Source organism: Canariomyces notabilis, assembly GCF_033297395.1.
Source record: "Canariomyces notabilis strain CBS 508.74 unplaced genomic scaffold N656scaffold_21, whole genome shotgun sequence".
Lineage (NCBI taxonomy): Eukaryota > Fungi > Ascomycota > Sordariomycetes > Sordariales > Chaetomiaceae > Canariomyces > Canariomyces notabilis.
The window spans coordinates 112907-128371 of NW_027041843.1; the positions used below are offsets into that span (position 1 = coordinate 112907).

At 55.4% G+C, this 15465-nt stretch overlaps 7 protein-coding genes across 7 annotated transcripts; 3 read left to right on the forward strand and 4 right to left on the reverse strand.

Annotated features, from left to right (window-relative positions):
* Positions 1-108: 108 nt before the first annotated feature.
* N656DRAFT_714453 (uncharacterized protein) lies at positions 109-996 on the reverse strand (the record flags this gene model as incomplete). The annotated part of the gene is made up of 1 exon (XM_064811973.1): positions 109-996. The coding sequence occupies one exon, from the start codon at positions 994-996 to the stop codon at positions 109-111; it is 888 nt and encodes a 295-aa protein (XP_064667622.1).
* A 1664-nt stretch (positions 997-2660) lies between these two features.
* N656DRAFT_782083 (uncharacterized protein) lies at positions 2661-3676 on the reverse strand. Its single transcript, XM_064815693.1, has 4 exons — positions 3570-3676; positions 3464-3502; positions 3315-3389; positions 2661-3250 (listed from the first exon to the last, which is right to left on the reverse strand). The coding sequence occupies exons 1-4, from the start codon at positions 3588-3590 to the stop codon at positions 2945-2947; spliced, it is 441 nt and encodes a 146-aa protein (XP_064667623.1). The 5' UTR covers positions 3591-3676; the 3' UTR covers positions 2661-2944.
* Positions 3677-4331: 655 nt separating this feature from the next.
* On the forward strand, positions 4332-4787 carry N656DRAFT_714541 (uncharacterized protein; the record flags this gene model as incomplete). The annotated part of the gene is made up of 2 exons (XM_064811982.1): positions 4332-4365; positions 4435-4787. The coding sequence occupies 2 exons, from the start codon at positions 4332-4334 to the stop codon at positions 4785-4787; spliced, it is 387 nt and encodes a 128-aa protein (XP_064667624.1).
* Positions 4788-5006: 219 nt separating this feature from the next.
* Positions 5007-6342, reverse strand: N656DRAFT_295424 (uncharacterized protein). Its single transcript, XM_064809158.1, has 2 exons — positions 5142-6342; positions 5007-5051 (listed from the first exon to the last, which is right to left on the reverse strand). The coding sequence occupies exon 1, from the start codon at positions 6045-6047 to the stop codon at positions 5301-5303; it is 747 nt and encodes a 248-aa protein (XP_064667625.1). The 5' UTR covers positions 6048-6342; the 3' UTR covers positions 5007-5051; positions 5142-5300.
* A 1584-nt stretch (positions 6343-7926) lies between these two features.
* On the forward strand, positions 7927-9921 carry N656DRAFT_714583 (uncharacterized protein; the record flags this gene model as incomplete). Its single annotated transcript, XM_064811987.1, has 1 exon — positions 7927-9921. One exon carries the CDS (start codon positions 7927-7929, stop codon positions 9919-9921), a length of 1995 nt encoding a protein of 664 aa, XP_064667626.1.
* A 1012-nt stretch (positions 9922-10933) lies between these two features.
* N656DRAFT_831034 (uncharacterized protein) lies at positions 10934-13943 on the reverse strand. The gene is made up of 4 exons (XM_064818619.1): positions 13412-13943; positions 12336-13066; positions 12144-12283; positions 10934-12087 (listed from the first exon to the last, which is right to left on the reverse strand). Exons 1-4 carry the CDS (start codon positions 13645-13647, stop codon positions 11284-11286), a joined length of 1911 nt encoding a protein of 636 aa, XP_064667627.1. The 5' UTR covers positions 13648-13943; the 3' UTR covers positions 10934-11283.
* Positions 13944-14157: 214 nt separating this feature from the next.
* N656DRAFT_782088 (COQ7-domain-containing protein) lies at positions 14158-15307 on the forward strand. The gene has a single exon (XM_064815694.1). It carries the CDS (start codon positions 14268-14270, stop codon positions 15081-15083), a length of 816 nt encoding a protein of 271 aa, XP_064667628.1. The 5' UTR covers positions 14158-14267; the 3' UTR covers positions 15084-15307.
* The last annotated feature ends 158 nt before the right edge of the window (positions 15308-15465 follow it).

A 15465-nucleotide genomic window follows, 5' to 3' on the forward strand; every position in this document is an offset into this window, starting at 1 on the left:
GACCAGACCGCGCTCTGAAGCATGCCCGTTCGCAACCGGAAATGTACGACGTTTCAATGCTCCGTCATGGAGCAAGACGCCATGTGGCATTTGCAGCCGAATGCCAGCTCATTGTAGCACGACTTTGTCCTTCCGCGCAGAGTGCCTTCCGCAGCGCCGCGGATCACCTGGTTTGCTCCTGTAGCAGTACGACTTGGCCCCTTCGGGCGCTACGGGTCCAAACTTCTCCTTGACTGAGCAGTACTCAAGACCCTCTCCCATCCACTCCTGTATGTGTTTGTGTAGTTGACACCGCGTGACGCCACACTTGCGGCAGTACCCTTGCCCCCGGATGCGCAGCTTTGACAGCGCATTCCTTTCCTTCTCCCCAAGCCCGGCTAGGGGAGCCATGGCTTCCTTGGCATGGGCTGCCGTTGGGTTTGTTCGTATGATGTTTCCTGCCAAGTGCCACGCCCACTCTAGATCGTTCGGGCCATCTCGGCGGGCTGAAAGAGGGACGGTGCCACGCATGCGACGGTGAATGTTGTAGAAATGCCGGTTCGTTAGGCCTAGGCAGGTGCTGTCGATGGGGTCGAGGAAATCGAAGATGACATAGTGCAATTCTGCGGGTAAGTCTAACAACGTCAACCGAGCCGACGGTTGGTGATGGTGGGGAAGTGGCTCCTTGTCCGTCACCGAGTAGGACCTCCGTGGGGAGCCGAGCGGCGGTCTCCGTACCGGGGCCCGTGATCGTTGCAACTCCTGCTCGCCTGCCTCAATCTGGCGTTCTTTTTGTGCCATCACGCTGTCTTCACGGGACTGGACCGGTTCACGGATCATCCGAAGGGTGAAGGTCAGCGGCTGAGCGAAGTAGTACTCGTCTTGTGTCTGGGATCTGCGCGGAGCACGTTTGGTCCCCCGCGGAAGGCCGAGCTCCTTCATTCTGTGATCCTCTCTGCTGAATGTCGGCCGCGAAGCCTCCAAGGAGGGCAGGCCGCTGTACAGAATCTCAATCATGGTTGAGGTGGAATGGGATTGACGGGTAAGAGATTTGTCGTTGGTATCGCAATGAGGGCCGCCCTATGGCGACGTGAGGGTAGCAGTCGTTGATCCCGTCTCAAGCAGCTTTAGTATGGGCGTAAAGGGCGATGAGGGGTTGGGAGATATTAGCCTGGGTGACGGATTGGAGCCAGCTCCGGCTTGTCCGATGTATATATATCAGGCGCTTGTCCCAGGGGGGGTCAGGTACCGATGCCGGTAGTTGCGCGGGGTGGATGCGGAGGGCCCCTCAATAGCAAGCTCATGAGGGGAAGGGCGGATTGATATTGGTACTTAAGGAAGGTTGAGGCAAAGGGCTGTCTGTCTTTGTGTGGCCAGCTCGGAGACGTATGGCGCAAGAATCGGCCAGCTTCGGGAGATCGGAGCTGCCGCGAGTCCTTGCACTGGTTCAACACAAGGTCGGTGCCGGAAACCAGGCGCAGCGCCAAGGTTGCCGAGCGCGTGATGGAAATGCAACCGAATTGGGCTGGTGTGCCAACCCAAAGGACAGGAAGAGGCTACTGTAGCTGCCGTTTGCGAGCTGGGGCAAAAGGGAAAAAAAGCTGGGGAGTGTGATCTACCGATTTCTGATTCGTCGTCGATGTTTGACCAGGCTCTGCCTTAGTGCCTCGTCCGATCGCCGGGCCTCGCCTTCAGGCCTGCGTTCTAGTGGGGATCAAGAACAAAGAGGTGGGTGCCGGGCTCGAGCAACAGTTGCCGGCAACCCCAGCCGATTGCAGCGGATTTGCGAATTCACCATGCTGGAGGTCTGTGGAGCGATGGGAGTGTGCTATCGCACTCTCCATCAGCCAATACACGCGTGTAGCTACCCCAACGTCACCGGCCATCACAGCGAACCAGAAGCACAACTGATCAGGAAAGTGCAGGGCATGTGGGAAGAGAATTGTCTAGATCTTTCGATCCGCAAATGTCATGCATCATCCTGCATCTTGAGGTCGCAAAACAGGCTCTTGGCCGGGAATAGCGGCTTGGGGGAAGCAAGACCAACATCGACATTAGCGCCCATATGAAAGTATTGCCACTTCCTCAGGTCTCATCCCGACCTGTTCTGACAAAGAAGGTTTAGCCAGCCGTCAGAGAGACGGTTTTCTCATTAGAAAATAAAGCTCGCATGAATGTTTTTGGAGAAGTCGCAAGGTCAGGCTTTCCAAAGAGCGGCTTTTCATGATGAGAGCCTGCGACTCGACTCGGGTTGATGTGATTTGTCCAGGACCCACCTGCAGGAAATGCCCCGCAGTTCCGATACGTTGGTAACTGACCGAATTGTTTGACGAAAATTACAATACCCTTTTGACTTGGACAAGCAAGTCAGGTACAGTACAATACATAATTACAACACACTTGCGTGCAATGCCGGACTTTTGGCAAGGTTGAACACCGGAGACACGAACTCGACGAGGACGCGAAGAGATGAGGCGACATCTCTCAAGTGGCGAAGGGATCTTCGGTAGAATTGGAGTGATTGCCTGTGGCCAGTGCTACACAGCCACCTGGCCACGCCACGTCGGTTGGCCCCGAGATCGGATACAGTACCTTCAACTCGCTTTAAGTTCAAGACACATGGGAGTGGCCTGAGGCCCAAGGACCAAGCATTTTTCCAAAATCGAATAGTGGTAGGCTTATATGCAGCAACATGACAAACAGGTTTTCATATTAGATAGATACAATACACGTCTTGGTGCGTTGGTGGATGTTGCGTTATCGATGGCAGCGCTCACATCCGGGAAGGGTCATCAACAGAACCTATATACCACCAGCTCTATGGAGCTCTAATGCGTCCGAGACCAAGGCTCACAAGGACATCTGTTGGGCCCGCGGATCGACTGTTGGCGGGATAGGCCACCGTGGGAGACTGTGGGTGTCTTCGACGTCCTCATACCGAAGATCTTACCCAAACTCCAAACTCCTAGATAGCAATCCAGATAAGCATGATGACAACGTCCATACCCTTCCCTTCACCGTCCCACTTGAAACTCCACATGCCATCGGTCTTCTCGTTCCAGTAGCCGCCCGTTGCGCTGTGCATGCCTCGCCGCCCGGCCTGGCCCTTCTTGTACGTCCCATCAGCCTCTGTTGATGCCGCCGTCGGCTTGTTGAGCTGGGATGTCGGTACGACGTGCTGGAAGATGGTGCTGTTGACAGCAAACTTGTAGGCCGGTGCGGTGGCACCCTGGGGTGTGGCCTCGGACATCACAGCTTTGAGCATCTTGTTCTGGAGGCGGTGTTGTCGTCAGCTTGGTGTCGCGTAGCGTATGGGTGCAAAGGAGTCAACGTACAATAATGGTCTCGTTCCACTGCGCCGTCTTAGGATGCTCATAGAATTCAACGCTTTCGAGGACACTGTTGCACACCTATCGATAGCGTGGATGTCAGCTGTGTCCTTCTGGGTTATCAATTCCAGTAACATGAACCAGGAGAAACACACATCGTTGGCAATTTGCTCGAGGCGTTTGAGTGGAATCGGCTTTCGGGACCAGTGTCAGCCAAACTATCCTTCCTCGTCTCGGCATCCTCGTGGATCACGCCCGTACCGAATTTGTTTGGGCAGCCATTTTGTTAGGGCCAGAAATCTTGTAGTCTAGTTTGAATCCCCGGTTGTTCGTATGCTATCGAGCGGGGTGAAACAGCTGAAGCCTTAAATGATCACCAATATCCCTTGGATATCCCTTGAATATCCCTTGCCGGTATCGGGATCGGTCTTAAATGCTTGCGGTCAAAGGGCCTTCAGGAAGTGCCTGGAGTTTCAGGAGCTGAGATTGGTATGCAGCCGGCCACCGGAGTACAGTAGTGTTTTGGATCTCAATCACTGTTGATACCCAACTACCGGCGTTTTGGCAAGGAATCGGATCTTCAGCCCAGCCACAACCTGATTGGAAGCCGAGGACTCGAACAACAAACGTCAGCCTCACGGGCGCTTGGACCTTCCGTAGCCGCTGCGGGGCAACTGGGCACGCGACGCCACAGCACGTGATAAGACACTGCCAGTGCCATTCGAGGACGGACCCACGTGCACCTCAATTTATGATTCCTAGTGGGGGTCACTGACGTTCATGTCATTGATCAATTGCTGAGCTTTGATTTCCTGGCAGCCGCAAACTGCGATGATTCTGAGCTCCAGCTGCACGGTGAAACCTCCTCAACAGCAACACCGAAGTTAATCTTGGACACCGGATCTCTGACATTAATCAGGATCGCTCAATGCTGGGCTGACCTCGTCATCGCTGTCTAATCTCATCATTGAGACCTGGTTGCCCGTCGCACAACAAATATCATCTTGATCGACCCCTCGCGCAATGTCCAGCCAGCCCTTACTCCAGACCGCCCCAGGTTTGTCCACAACCACTCCCCAGCATACTAACCCGAGCTTTTCTCTCTAACCGCGCCCATAAAAATCAGGCAAGCGCATTGCGCTCCCGACGCGCGTCGAGCCCAAGGTATTCTTCGCCAACGAGCGGACCTTTCTCTCATGGCTCAACTTCACCGTCATCCTCGGCGCCCTGGCCATCGGGATGCTCAACTTTGGCGACCGCCCGGCCTTCATCTCGGCGTTCCTGTTTACCGGCGTGGCCATGGCGACCATGATATACGCCCTCGTAACGTACCACTGGCGGGCGAAATCGATACGGATGCGGGGCCAGGCCGGGTTTGACGACCGGTTTGGCCCTACCTTTCTGGCCATCATCCTGCTCCTCGCCGTGGTGGTCAACTTTGTGCTGAGGATCACGTACTCGTCTCAGGACAAGCCTTGAGCTTGCGAGGATCAAATCTGGGTAGACTGTAGAGGAGGAAGAAGCTGCGTCAGTTCTGCCTGCGCAGATCAAACGCACCGTGTGGACATGAAAATGCTGGGGGTATTACGCCCAAGCAGGTGTACTAGTGGACGAGAGCGTTGTATCACATGGCATTGCATTTGCAGCGGCTGCATGGGTTTAGGTATATGATGGCTAGATTGTATCGAAGGAATGGGGATTATCGGATCATTTGCGTGGCGTTTCCGTCTGAAGGGAGTCTTCCTGAGAGTCGTCAGAGCAGAAGTTTCACGAAGATCGGTGGTTCGCAAAGCAGGCATGTTAGTGATACCGAGAGGAAAGACGTGCCCCTACCAAACGAACATCCAGCGACGGTCGTCCTTGACGATTATTTATATTGGGTATCATGGGTACAGCGCAATGTTGAAGCTCCGAAGCGGCCTCTCCCGCGGACCTAAACCGGCGAAGATAGAGTAATGCTCTGCCGAGCATCTGTCGGTTCCCGACAACTCTTCAGCCAACCAACCCCATTTTCTTCTTCCGCAGGTACTCAACATGTTGCTCGTTCGTCTGCAGGGAAATGTTCTGGCCCCCCTTCAACTCGTCAAGCCTAACCCGGGATAACAGGACGATCATGTATGCTTTGTATCTGAGCCTAACCGGTTTGACCGCTCGCTCGTGGACGGTCGGCTGTATCGTCTCAAAATAATCTTCTTCGGGGTCTTGCTCGGTATCGACGCCAATTATCGTGTCCTTCACCACTGAGGGACCCTTTGCCGGTTGATTTACCTCCTCGTGAACCGTTTCGCTGAGCACATTGTATTGAAACCACTTCTGCTCGGCTTCGGCAATGCGCCGCCTGACTACCTCCGAAATGGTGATGAGCTTGTTCGAGGCGGCAGATTTGGCGCATAACAGCACGACTCCAGGAGATACTGTTTGATCCCAGGCGCTGAAGCGGCCGAGGTGTTCGAGGGCGCGTTCGACATGCTTGCTGATGCTAGTTGATGGCAGAACGGACATCGTCTTGACTTCGAATCCAGCGCCCAGTCTAGTGAGGAGAGGCCTGCATACTTCGTAGTATGGGCTAGTGGTCGACAACTGGGATTGGGTGGTCTCGGTCTGGGTATTCGGGGCTCGCCGTTTTTTTGGGTTTGTATCGACGCTTTCGTCTTGGAATTTTCGCTTGCCAACTGGTACGTCTAATTCAGCGAACCGCATTGCTTCTCGTAAAGCCGTGGTAGTCTGGATGGTTGCCATATGTTGTACGGTGGAATTCTGATAAACTGCCAGTGGTTCTTGTTGGAGCCGACTTCAACACCTGGGACCTGGGCACACCCATTGAGCCTTCGATAAAGGGTTCACTTTATCGATAAATTATTGGTACCTATCTTGCCAGTGTATTTCATAATGCAATACGCAAGGTACATGTACATGGTCATCGTACTCGGTTTATCTGGTAGACTAACAGGCTATGATGCAGTCGCCTTGTTTTCCTTTCTCTTCCTTTCTTGAGAGTCGAAAGGAGGGACAATGTGCAGTGTCTTTTCACCTGTGTCTTGCAGGATGGATTCGGGAAACGCAAGCTCTAATTACCTCGAGTTCAAGTTACATGCGATAAACGATAATATTCACAGTATGTACTCCGTACCTTACATGCATAGTTCTTACTGTGCGAATAGCGAAATTACAATACGACGATGTGAGCGGTACTTACCGTTGCAATCCGACTGGCTCGACTTCCTGGATTAATGATGCGCTCTATTCTTGGCAAAGATGTGTTACCGAAAAGAGAGATTCTGCCTCGAAACACCAAACTTGCTGCAGGTGGCCCGGGCTTCTTGAGGGGGACCTACCGGTATATCCGTATCAGAACAAAGATTCAGGTTGCGAATGTGCACAGCCCGGTCTTGGTCTATCACTAACACGTACAGGTGCCCTCGTCCACCCAGAGGGATTCATCAGGCACAGTGTCCTCTTCAACACAAATACCTTAGCTCCATAGGAACTTCTGCCTGAGTTGATAAGCATACACGTGTAGATGACTGCAAGTGACTGGTGCTCGAGATGACGGATTTGGCCTCGCTGCTCCATGTTTGGATGACTCCGGAGCACTTTGTATGTGCTGAAGACATCTGTTTTTCTATTCGCGGTCCCGCCCGTCCTCCCTTTCCACTCCAACAAGCTGCGAAGAAGGGTGGTAGGTGGTCATGGCTCAGTTAGAGCATCCGCCCCACCCGATGCTTGCCTTTTTCCGAAATCAGCCCAATCAGCTCAGTGGCAGGCCCTTCCTGACTTGCTGCTCGTTGCTGCTTGGCCGCGGTCCAGGCGGCGTTAGTGGCACCTGGGCCTGTTCCCTCGCATTCATCATTTTGCCTCCAAGCCATCCCAAACAATTCCCCCGTCGACGGGCGCAGCGTCTCCCCTTACAACAACCCGCGTGACAGCGACCAACCCCCAAACTCTCTCAATCAACTTGCAACCGACTCCCATCCAGTCTCACCAAAACCACGCAAGCCTCTGCGCGATCGACCATTTTCGCAGTTTCGCTCCTTCGCGCACTCATTTATCATTTTTAACTTCGCAAGCGTTCTCTTTTACTTGCTTCAGGCGACCACCTTCGAGGCTTTGATTAGCTCTCGCGCTCACTTCAAGCCGTCACTTCTTCTCCCTGAGCGCCCGGTCGCAGCAGGGAGTCGCGACTGTTGCGCAGCACCGAGCGAGGGTGGCGCCAGCGCCGTTTGCCTCTCTCTGGCCTGTGGTACGGCCACATCAGCCAGCAATCAATCGGGTCCCACTCAGGTCGCCCCACTCTTAAGGTCCTGACTAAGCACAGCTGCCAAATAAGAGTGCAGCTTCCCGAGCGAACGGACCATCCTTGACTCACAGGCCCCATCTGCAACACGACCAAAACGGTTACGTCAGCCTTGGACATTGCACATTCCCCCGACCGCACCCCTTTTTTCTTCCCGTGTGTTTCGGCCCCCGACATCCCAATAAAGGTGTGCCTTGCTGCCTTGCGACACGCTTCCAAAGGGGACACTTATATCCGTTGTCCCTGCACAACTTTTGCTTCCCGACGTCTGTCTCTCCCGACACTCGCCGGGGTTGCTCTCCCTCAACCCCCTTCGAGCAGGCCATGCCCGTATTTCGCTTCTGGGCTTCGGACTCGAGGGGAAGCGACAAGGCGGTGGAAACAAGTCACCGCCTGCCTGATTGCGCTGAGTCTGTCCCACCTAGCGCGTCAGGTCTTCCGACGCCCATATCTCCCAAGAGGCGCCGTCCAAGCTTTGTTGACACGGCAGCCTGCTCAGCCGCGTATCCGCCCGCCAAGCGCTTCAAGACGGAGCAGAATGGTGGTTTACCGTCGCCGACCTCTGCCTCAGCCGATGGCGAGGAGGCGAGCATGCAGCGCAGGTCCAGCAAGGCTCTTGACTTGGAGGCCGCCAGGGAAGTTGTCCAGTATCAGTTTGGCCTCGAGGTGCTCCTGAAGCACGACGAGCTGCGGCTCATCAATCAGGAGTTGGCCAAATGCCAGATTGCACTTGAGCAACTACGGCGATGCCACCTAATTCCCTATCCTATCCAGTGCCCGACGCCCAGCCAGATGCTGGACATCAGCAACGGCAGAGGCCCAGCATTGCAGCCGAAGCCTGGCCAGCCCCTGCCAAAGTGGGCGCCACCATTCGGGGTTGTTGACGGCCCATACGCGCGTCATTATGCTAAGTGGCTGATACCTGATCCGGTATTTGATGGCGTCTCACCCGATGCCCACAATGTTCCAAACACTGCCCGGGTAAAGGGCGCCTTCGCGGAAGGTAGGACGACGAGGAACAGCATGTCTGATGTTGGTGGTTCTCTCAAACAGCGACCTGCCCGCGGCCAGGCTGGATCACGGCTGCACTCCCTATCCGCTGGATACCCGCAACCGAAGGATAAGCAATCTCCTTGCATTCTAAAACGATCCGATGGTGTCACAGTCAAGCTAGTATGCATCGATTGTCAGAGATGGGATTTTTCGAGCACGCAGGGCTTCATCAATCATTGCCGTATAGCTCACAGGCGGGACTTCAAGAGTCACGAGGAGGCCGCCGTGCACTGCGGGCATCCTATCGAGGTTGACGGGAGCGGAACCGTCGTTGGTGAAGAGAGGCAGGCCCCTTGTGGCGGCGCTGCATCGGGCTTGGTCCATCCCTTGGCCCGTTCCGAGTCGATTTCCGAGGGGCAAGCCTACCAGGCTCTCCTATCTCGTCTCAAAGCGTCCCTTGAGCTTTACCGGGAAGGCAAACTGCCGAATGCGGGATGCGCTTCAAGCTCACCAGCCTCGGCGCGCCCCAACAAGCCCAGTAGATCGCAGGCTCGCTTTGTCGGCTCGGCAGACGCTCCTTATCTTTCACAGCTAATGCAGAAGAAGAAGTTCGGCGGGAATTTGAAGGACCAAGTGACCGATGCGAAAACAAAGATCGATTTGGATTGGCTCTCGCCCGAGGATGAGTCGGACACAGAGCAACCCAGCGCGACGGACGACGCCTCGACATCAGATGCCCTGTCTACCTCGGCTGTTCGCACACCCGCCATGCGGATGCCTGCCCGCTTTGCGGTCTCACCTTCTCAGCCGGCGAGTGTTCCCCGCCCCGCCAGCAGCAAGAGTCACGTCGCAGCCTCCGCACCTACCGGCCCACCAGATAGTGGGTTGACCACCGAGCTACCTGAAACCCCTCCGTACGATGACGACATGGATGTGGATTTGAGCCCCAACACCATGACTAGCAACAACGCGCCCTCCCTGGTTAGTGACGACGGGGAGTACGACGATTCAGATGACGCTTCGTCAGTCTCCAACTCTAGCGAGGACGAGCTAATGGAGACTGAGTCTCTGTCGGACGTTGCTGAGATCAACATCGACGACGACGAAGGAGACGATGGCACGGGGCGGGAAGATGACACTCCGCGGCCGATTCCCCGTGGCGGTCAACGTCGCCGTCGTCGGGCGCCAAGTAGTGCCAACGCAGTCAGTGCGGTCAAGCTGAAGAAGGACGAGAACAGGCATGTCACGTTTGTCACGCCGACTCCTCCCGCTGCTGTACCAAAGGCAAACCATGCCAAGGGGAGGCGCAAGGCGAAAAGAATTTGAGAGGGATCAGTGGCCAAGGGAGTGAGAGAAGGGTCCTTCTGCGGCGCCGGATGCCGAACTTGAGAGTGATGCACGCGCAGCTGAGAGCGGCAGGGTGAGAGAGAAAATACCCCCTTCTTGTGTTTTTAGCGAACTTCCGGGCCTTGCACATACGAGATTTTAATGCCATGTTACCTTTTGCTCTCTTCCTTTTCTCCCAACTTTTTCTCCTCTCACGGGCAAGCAGGGCGTATTGCGAGGTTTGTTCACATGATGGGTCAACGAATTACGGGATTTCTCGTTTTACATGGGCAAGACACGGCAAGGCTAGGCAAGGCAAAGGGGGTTTGGTATTTGAAGAAAGAATTCAAGATGGCTCTGTTACTTTCAACCCTTCTTTTACGGGTAGGACTCGATTGGGCTGGGTGGGCTACCTTTGCTTTCAAGAAATATTGACGTTATTGGCAATGGGGGTTGTCTTGATACTCGGGATTACACTGGCGTGTGAGGAGGATTGGGACTGCAGCGACGAGGTGGAGGACGAGCATCAGTATGATGAAATTGACCGGGTTGGTCGGGTGCTTTTGCGTTTCCTTCGGGGTCTGGGCGAATGACAGTGGAGGGCGCAAGCGCATACTATTTGTTGGGGGAGCGGCAGCTTTGTTTGAGCTGTTGATCTGTTCTGTTCTTTCGGGTCTGTTGTTGCTGGATTGGATCGAGTCATTCGCCTCCCATTCCTCATCACCCAATCGAACTACCAGACACAGTACAGTGCTTGATGTTTTGAGTACCTTACACTTTGAGTACCGGTAGTACTTACCTACTTGTTGTAGTATGATGCCACTATGTACTGGCTCTTCATTTTTCCGGATTTGTAGTTTCTAGCTTCTTGTACTTACTAGAGGAGATGAATAAACGGAGGGGGGTATGGCGCTTTTGGTATCTGGGAACGAATGCCGAGTCGTATGTCATCAATGCCCCTACAAAGTATATTAGGTGAGTTCAAACAAGCACGGTGTTCGCAAGCACGGAAGCAACAGTGAATGATATATGTTCAATTGAGACGAGTAAGGTAAGGTAAGTAAGTAGGTGGTCAAGTCCACGCTGTACCGTACCCGAGATACCCATGAACCATCTCTCTCTGTAACTAGCTGGTCCGGTTTTTGCTTGTTCCGAATGGCAGAAGTTAGACTCGTCTTTGAAGACTATGCATAGACCCTGTCTCCTTGCCAGGAAAGCCCGGTTGAGGGCATAGGAGGGAAACAGTTCATCACGCCAGCCAACCGTCATCACCATTTCCCGAGAAGCGAGGCCTTTCTCGCCATGCACCATCCCTCAGAGGAAGCAAATCCCCTCTCCCCCAACCATCCCAGCATCAATCAATCAATCAATCTCCACATCAATGTCTAAGTCCAACGCTCCGATAATATCGTCGTCCATAAGCGGTTTGTGGATGACGGGTACGCCCGCCTTGGCCTGACTGCGTTGCAGCTCCTGCAGCTTGGCGATATGCGGCAGGAGGGCCGCGTTGCCCGATTTTGGCGTGCCCGCGCCGCTGCCATTGCCATTGACGGGGGTGCTCGTACCGCTGTTGCCGGTAGTGTCGCCCTTCTTGCTCTGCGGCTTGTTTTTGAGGGCGGCGGGGTCGTTGTCGTTGGCATCGTGCATAAACTTGATGCGCGTCCTGACCCGGCGGCTGAGGTCGTCGTCGACTTGCTCGCCGCGCTCGAGGCGCATCTCAATCTCGCGGGCGCGGGCGCGCTCCTTGAGCTGGGCCTTGCGCACGGCCTCGGCGTTGCGGCGCCGGTTTTCGGCGTTCAGGAGCGCCAGCTTCTCCTGCTGCGACGGGCCCTTGTTCTCGGATTTCTTCTTTTGTGGCGTTAAAGACGTCCTGAATGCGAGGCGCGGAACCTCGAGGTTATCTAGTTTATCTTGTAGGCGGTTGACGGCCTCTTCGTCTCCGCGGGCGCGAGCCAGCTCGAGCTGCCGGGTCAGATGGTCGCGCTCAGCGCCGCTGAATTTGGCGTGGAGTGCGTTCTGGCGTCTGACCTTCTCAACCAGCTCCTGCTCGGTCCAAGGGCGCTTGACGAGCCGGTTGATGTCGTCAATCTTGTTGACCAGCTCGGGCTTCGTCGGGACTGAGACGCCCTCGGACAGACAAACTTGCTTGTAGCGGTTCCATTCCGCCTAGGAACATGTCAGCATGCTGAAATCGCTTGGGTTTATTGGCATTGGGGACCTGCCTCGGTAAAACCCCGATCGGAACAGCTGATAAACGGCCATTCCCGCTGAGCCTTGCCATGGGCCGCCTTGACGTAGAGGTCCACTACCATGGGGCGTCCGGAGTGATCCGGCACAGCATAGGGCCGGCCCTGGGAAAAACCTTGGGGCAAAGTTAGATATCTCCTGGCGCGTGCCTGTATACAGGAACTCACCTTTGATGATAGCCATGCGATAGACCTCTTGGCGAGTTGTAGGGTCCGGGCCGATGTTGATGCGAACGAAGCAACCAGTGATGGCCTGCTCAAAGCCGGGATAGAAGCAAACCTCTGCAAAGCGACTCCGGCCGACGCGAACACGCTCGACATCGCGGAGGTCGGCGGGGGGCTTTTCTCTAGGCTCGGGCGTTCTAGACTTTGGCCTGGACTTGCCGGCCCACTCGATATCGCTGTCACGGTCGTCGGCACTGCGGCTCCGCCGGTATGAGGGAGATCGCTGTCGGCGGCGGTCGTTGTCGCGCTCTCTCTGTTCTTTGCGACTGCTGCGCTCCTCCCGCGCGCGGCGAAGGGTGTCCATCTTCTCGTTACTCTCGCCCGCCTTGGTTCGGGCGCGAGCCGGTTTGCGCGAGGCATCCTCAAGCTCGGCAGCGCTGGCTTTGCGCTTCTTGCTGTCCTTCTCCTGATTGACCTTGAGTTGGCGTAGCATGCGATTTTGACGTATGCGCTCGTTCTCCTCCCTACGCTCGGCTAGTATCTGCTCCCGTTCGATTTCGCGCATGCTCATGATCCGCTCCTTCTCCTCGTGACTCTTGAAAAGGCCTTCGACAGGATATTGATTCTCTTCGTTGTCAACACTGCGGGATCGGTTCTGCGGAACTTCCGACTCGGACTCGGATTCCTCCATGGGAGCAGACATTTGGGAGCTAGGTGAAGCCGGAGGCGACGACCTAATCGGCGCTGGAGTGATTAGCTGCGTGAATGGGACAGTCATGGCTAGTTATCGGTTCAATGATTGAAGGCGTGAAGCGATTGAAAAGGTGAAGGTTGATTGTGAAAGAAATTCTCGCCAAATGTGGTGAGCGAGAGGGGCAATAAAAAGGTGCGGCTGGTCGAGGGCGGCAAGAAGTTATGGTGCAAGTAATGGAGCGAAGGAAGTCGGCCAAGTTTGGGTACGAAACCTCAAGGCAAACAAGGCTGCGCGAAGTTGTGACTGCCCAACTTGTCACCTTCGCACAACCACTTGGCTGTCCCGGAACAGGAGGGAGTACCAAACGGAAAGGGGCTGAACTCACGCTTCGCCCTCCTCGTCCGACTCGTCGTCACTCCTCCCGGAGCGCCTCCTCGCCTTCTTCGCGGGTGTCTTCTTCACGGCCACGCCTCTAGCGGGCGTATCCCTTTCCTTAGGCTGGGCAGGAGCTGGTGAAGGCGAGCGCGACTCGTCGTGGCCCATGTCCATGGGCTCCTCCTCCTCGCCCGAGGACGCATCGCCTCCGGCCAAAGCCAGCAACTCATCATCGATATCGGACATGGTGGCAGTTCAGGGGGTCGACGAATCTAGAGCTAGCAAAGTTGGTCCGCGTGTGGTAACACAATGATAAAGCACGGCGACCGCTCAAGCTTTTGACAATGGGCGTTCGGATCGAGATGGACGACGCGGACGACACGGCCAGGGGATCATCAATACATGCAATGCCAAAGCAATAGAGCAATGCGCCGGTTGTTTGGCGATCGTTTGGCAAAATGTGAGCTCGGACAGCCTCACAGCCCGGTGGTTGATGGGAGAACAGAAAGTCCCAATGTTGTAAGTGGGAAGTCCAACCTAGAAGACGCCCTAACTCGACGTTACAACTTACCATCTCAAGTCCCAGCGCATGGCGCCTTGGCGATTGGCTACAGTACCTGTCTTGGCACATGCAGCCTACAAAGAAGTGGGCCGCACGGATACAAAGACAAGTCACTAGGCGCAACTGCAGCTGCAGTAGAACGACTTGCAGCTGAGCACAGCTGTCTCGTAATGATCCATCTTCAATCAGCCCACTTCATGATATCGAACCGACGAGCCGGTTGTCCACTTACACAACCTCCACCAATACAAAACAGTTACACAAACATCACCATCCACCCGCCGTAAACCCACGATTTACAATCATGGCCCTAGCCGGCCCGGCAGCGCAGCGCGCAATGCGGCGATGCCAACCCGCCCTCTTCACACGGGCACTACCACAACCACCGTCTCCTCCCGCTCCCGCAGCAACAGTAGTATCAGCAGCAGCAGCACGCCGCTTTTCGTCAACACCACCATCCCGGCAAACCAGCGCCACCACCGAGCCCTCTCCGGAACCTCCCAATCCAAAACTAAACTCCAAACAAAACACCACTAAAAAAAGAAAACCCCTCACCCCATCGCAACAAGCCTTCCTCTCCTCGGCACTGCGCGTGAACCAAGCGGGCGAGCTGGCCGCAACACTCATCTACACGGCGCAAACACCGCCAGTGACGGCGCGGGAACCGCACTTGCGGCCCCTGATGCAGCACATGTACGACCAAGAGGCCGGGCATCTGGCCACCTTCAACTCGCTACTCGCGAAGCACCGCGTGCGGCCGACTGCGCTGTACCCGTTATGGTCCGTGCTGGCCACGGGGCTGGGGTGGACCACGGCGATGCTCGGACGGGAAGCGGCAATGGCGTGCACCGAGGCGGTCGAGACCGAGATTGGCGGCCATTACAACGGGCAGATCCGGCGGCTGCTCGAGATGGTTTCCGAGTGGGAGCGCGAAGGCTACGAGGTCGGGGGCGAGTTCACGGAGCTCATCAACACCCTACGCCGCATCCGCGACGAGGAGCTGGAGCACCTTGATCATGCTGTCGAGCACGACGCCCAAAAGGCTGAGCCGCACTGGTTGTTGACCGGCATTATCAGGGCCGGGTGTAAAGGCGCTATCTGGGTGAGTGAGCGGGTGTAAGATAGGACGACTTCATGAGCCCGAGCTAGCGGGGTTCTGGAGGGTATTAATGCATTGTTCTATATCTGTACAAGACTACTATGGATATTGATATGTATAAATAGACCAACGAGGGCGAATAGAAGAAGGGACAGTGAGAAGACGACAAAAGAAACAGGGACGCCGGGAGATGCAAGAGCTGGCTGGCCACCAAACAGAACGAATCAACCCAATGAAACAACACCAAATCTGCGCCAAATATGCTGTGATAGTCGAGTAGCAGGAGTTCCATCGCGACACCAGGGACACCCCGAAACGCCAATAAAATGACGGCGCAATCTCAGGTAGCAGTAAATGAGCACCTGACATGATATCCTCCTCTCTCTCTCTTGCTGGTTGAACC

Coding starts and splice junctions, on each gene's coding strand:
- N656DRAFT_782083 (XM_064815693.1), bottom strand. CDS start 3,590: ATGGCTGCCCAAACAAATTCG. Junction 3,503..3,569: donor TGGCTGCCCAAACAAATTCG/GTACGGGCGTGA, acceptor TGGTCCCGAAAG/CCGATTCCACTCAAACGCCT. Junction 3,251..3,314: donor AGTGGAACGAGACCATTATT/GTACGTTGACTC, acceptor CACCGCCTCCAG/AACAAGATGCTCAAAGCTGT.
- N656DRAFT_782088 (XM_064815694.1), top strand. CDS start 14,268: ATGGCCCTAGCCGGCCCGGCAGCGCAGCGCGCAATGCGGCGATGCCAA.
- N656DRAFT_295424 (XM_064809158.1), bottom strand. CDS start 6,047: ATGGCAACCATCCAGACTACCACGGCTTTACGAGAAGCAATGCGGTTC.
- N656DRAFT_831034 (XM_064818619.1), bottom strand. CDS start 13,647: ATGTCCGATATCGATGATGAGTTGCTGGCTTTGGCCGGAGGCGATGCG. Junction 13,067..13,411: donor TCGGACGAGGAGGGCGAAGC/GTGAGTTCAGCC, acceptor AGCGCCGATTAG/GTCGTCGCCTCCGGCTTCAC. Junction 12,284..12,335: donor TCGCATGGCTATCATCAAAG/GTGAGTTCCTGT, acceptor CTTTGCCCCAAG/GTTTTTCCCAGGGCCGGCCC.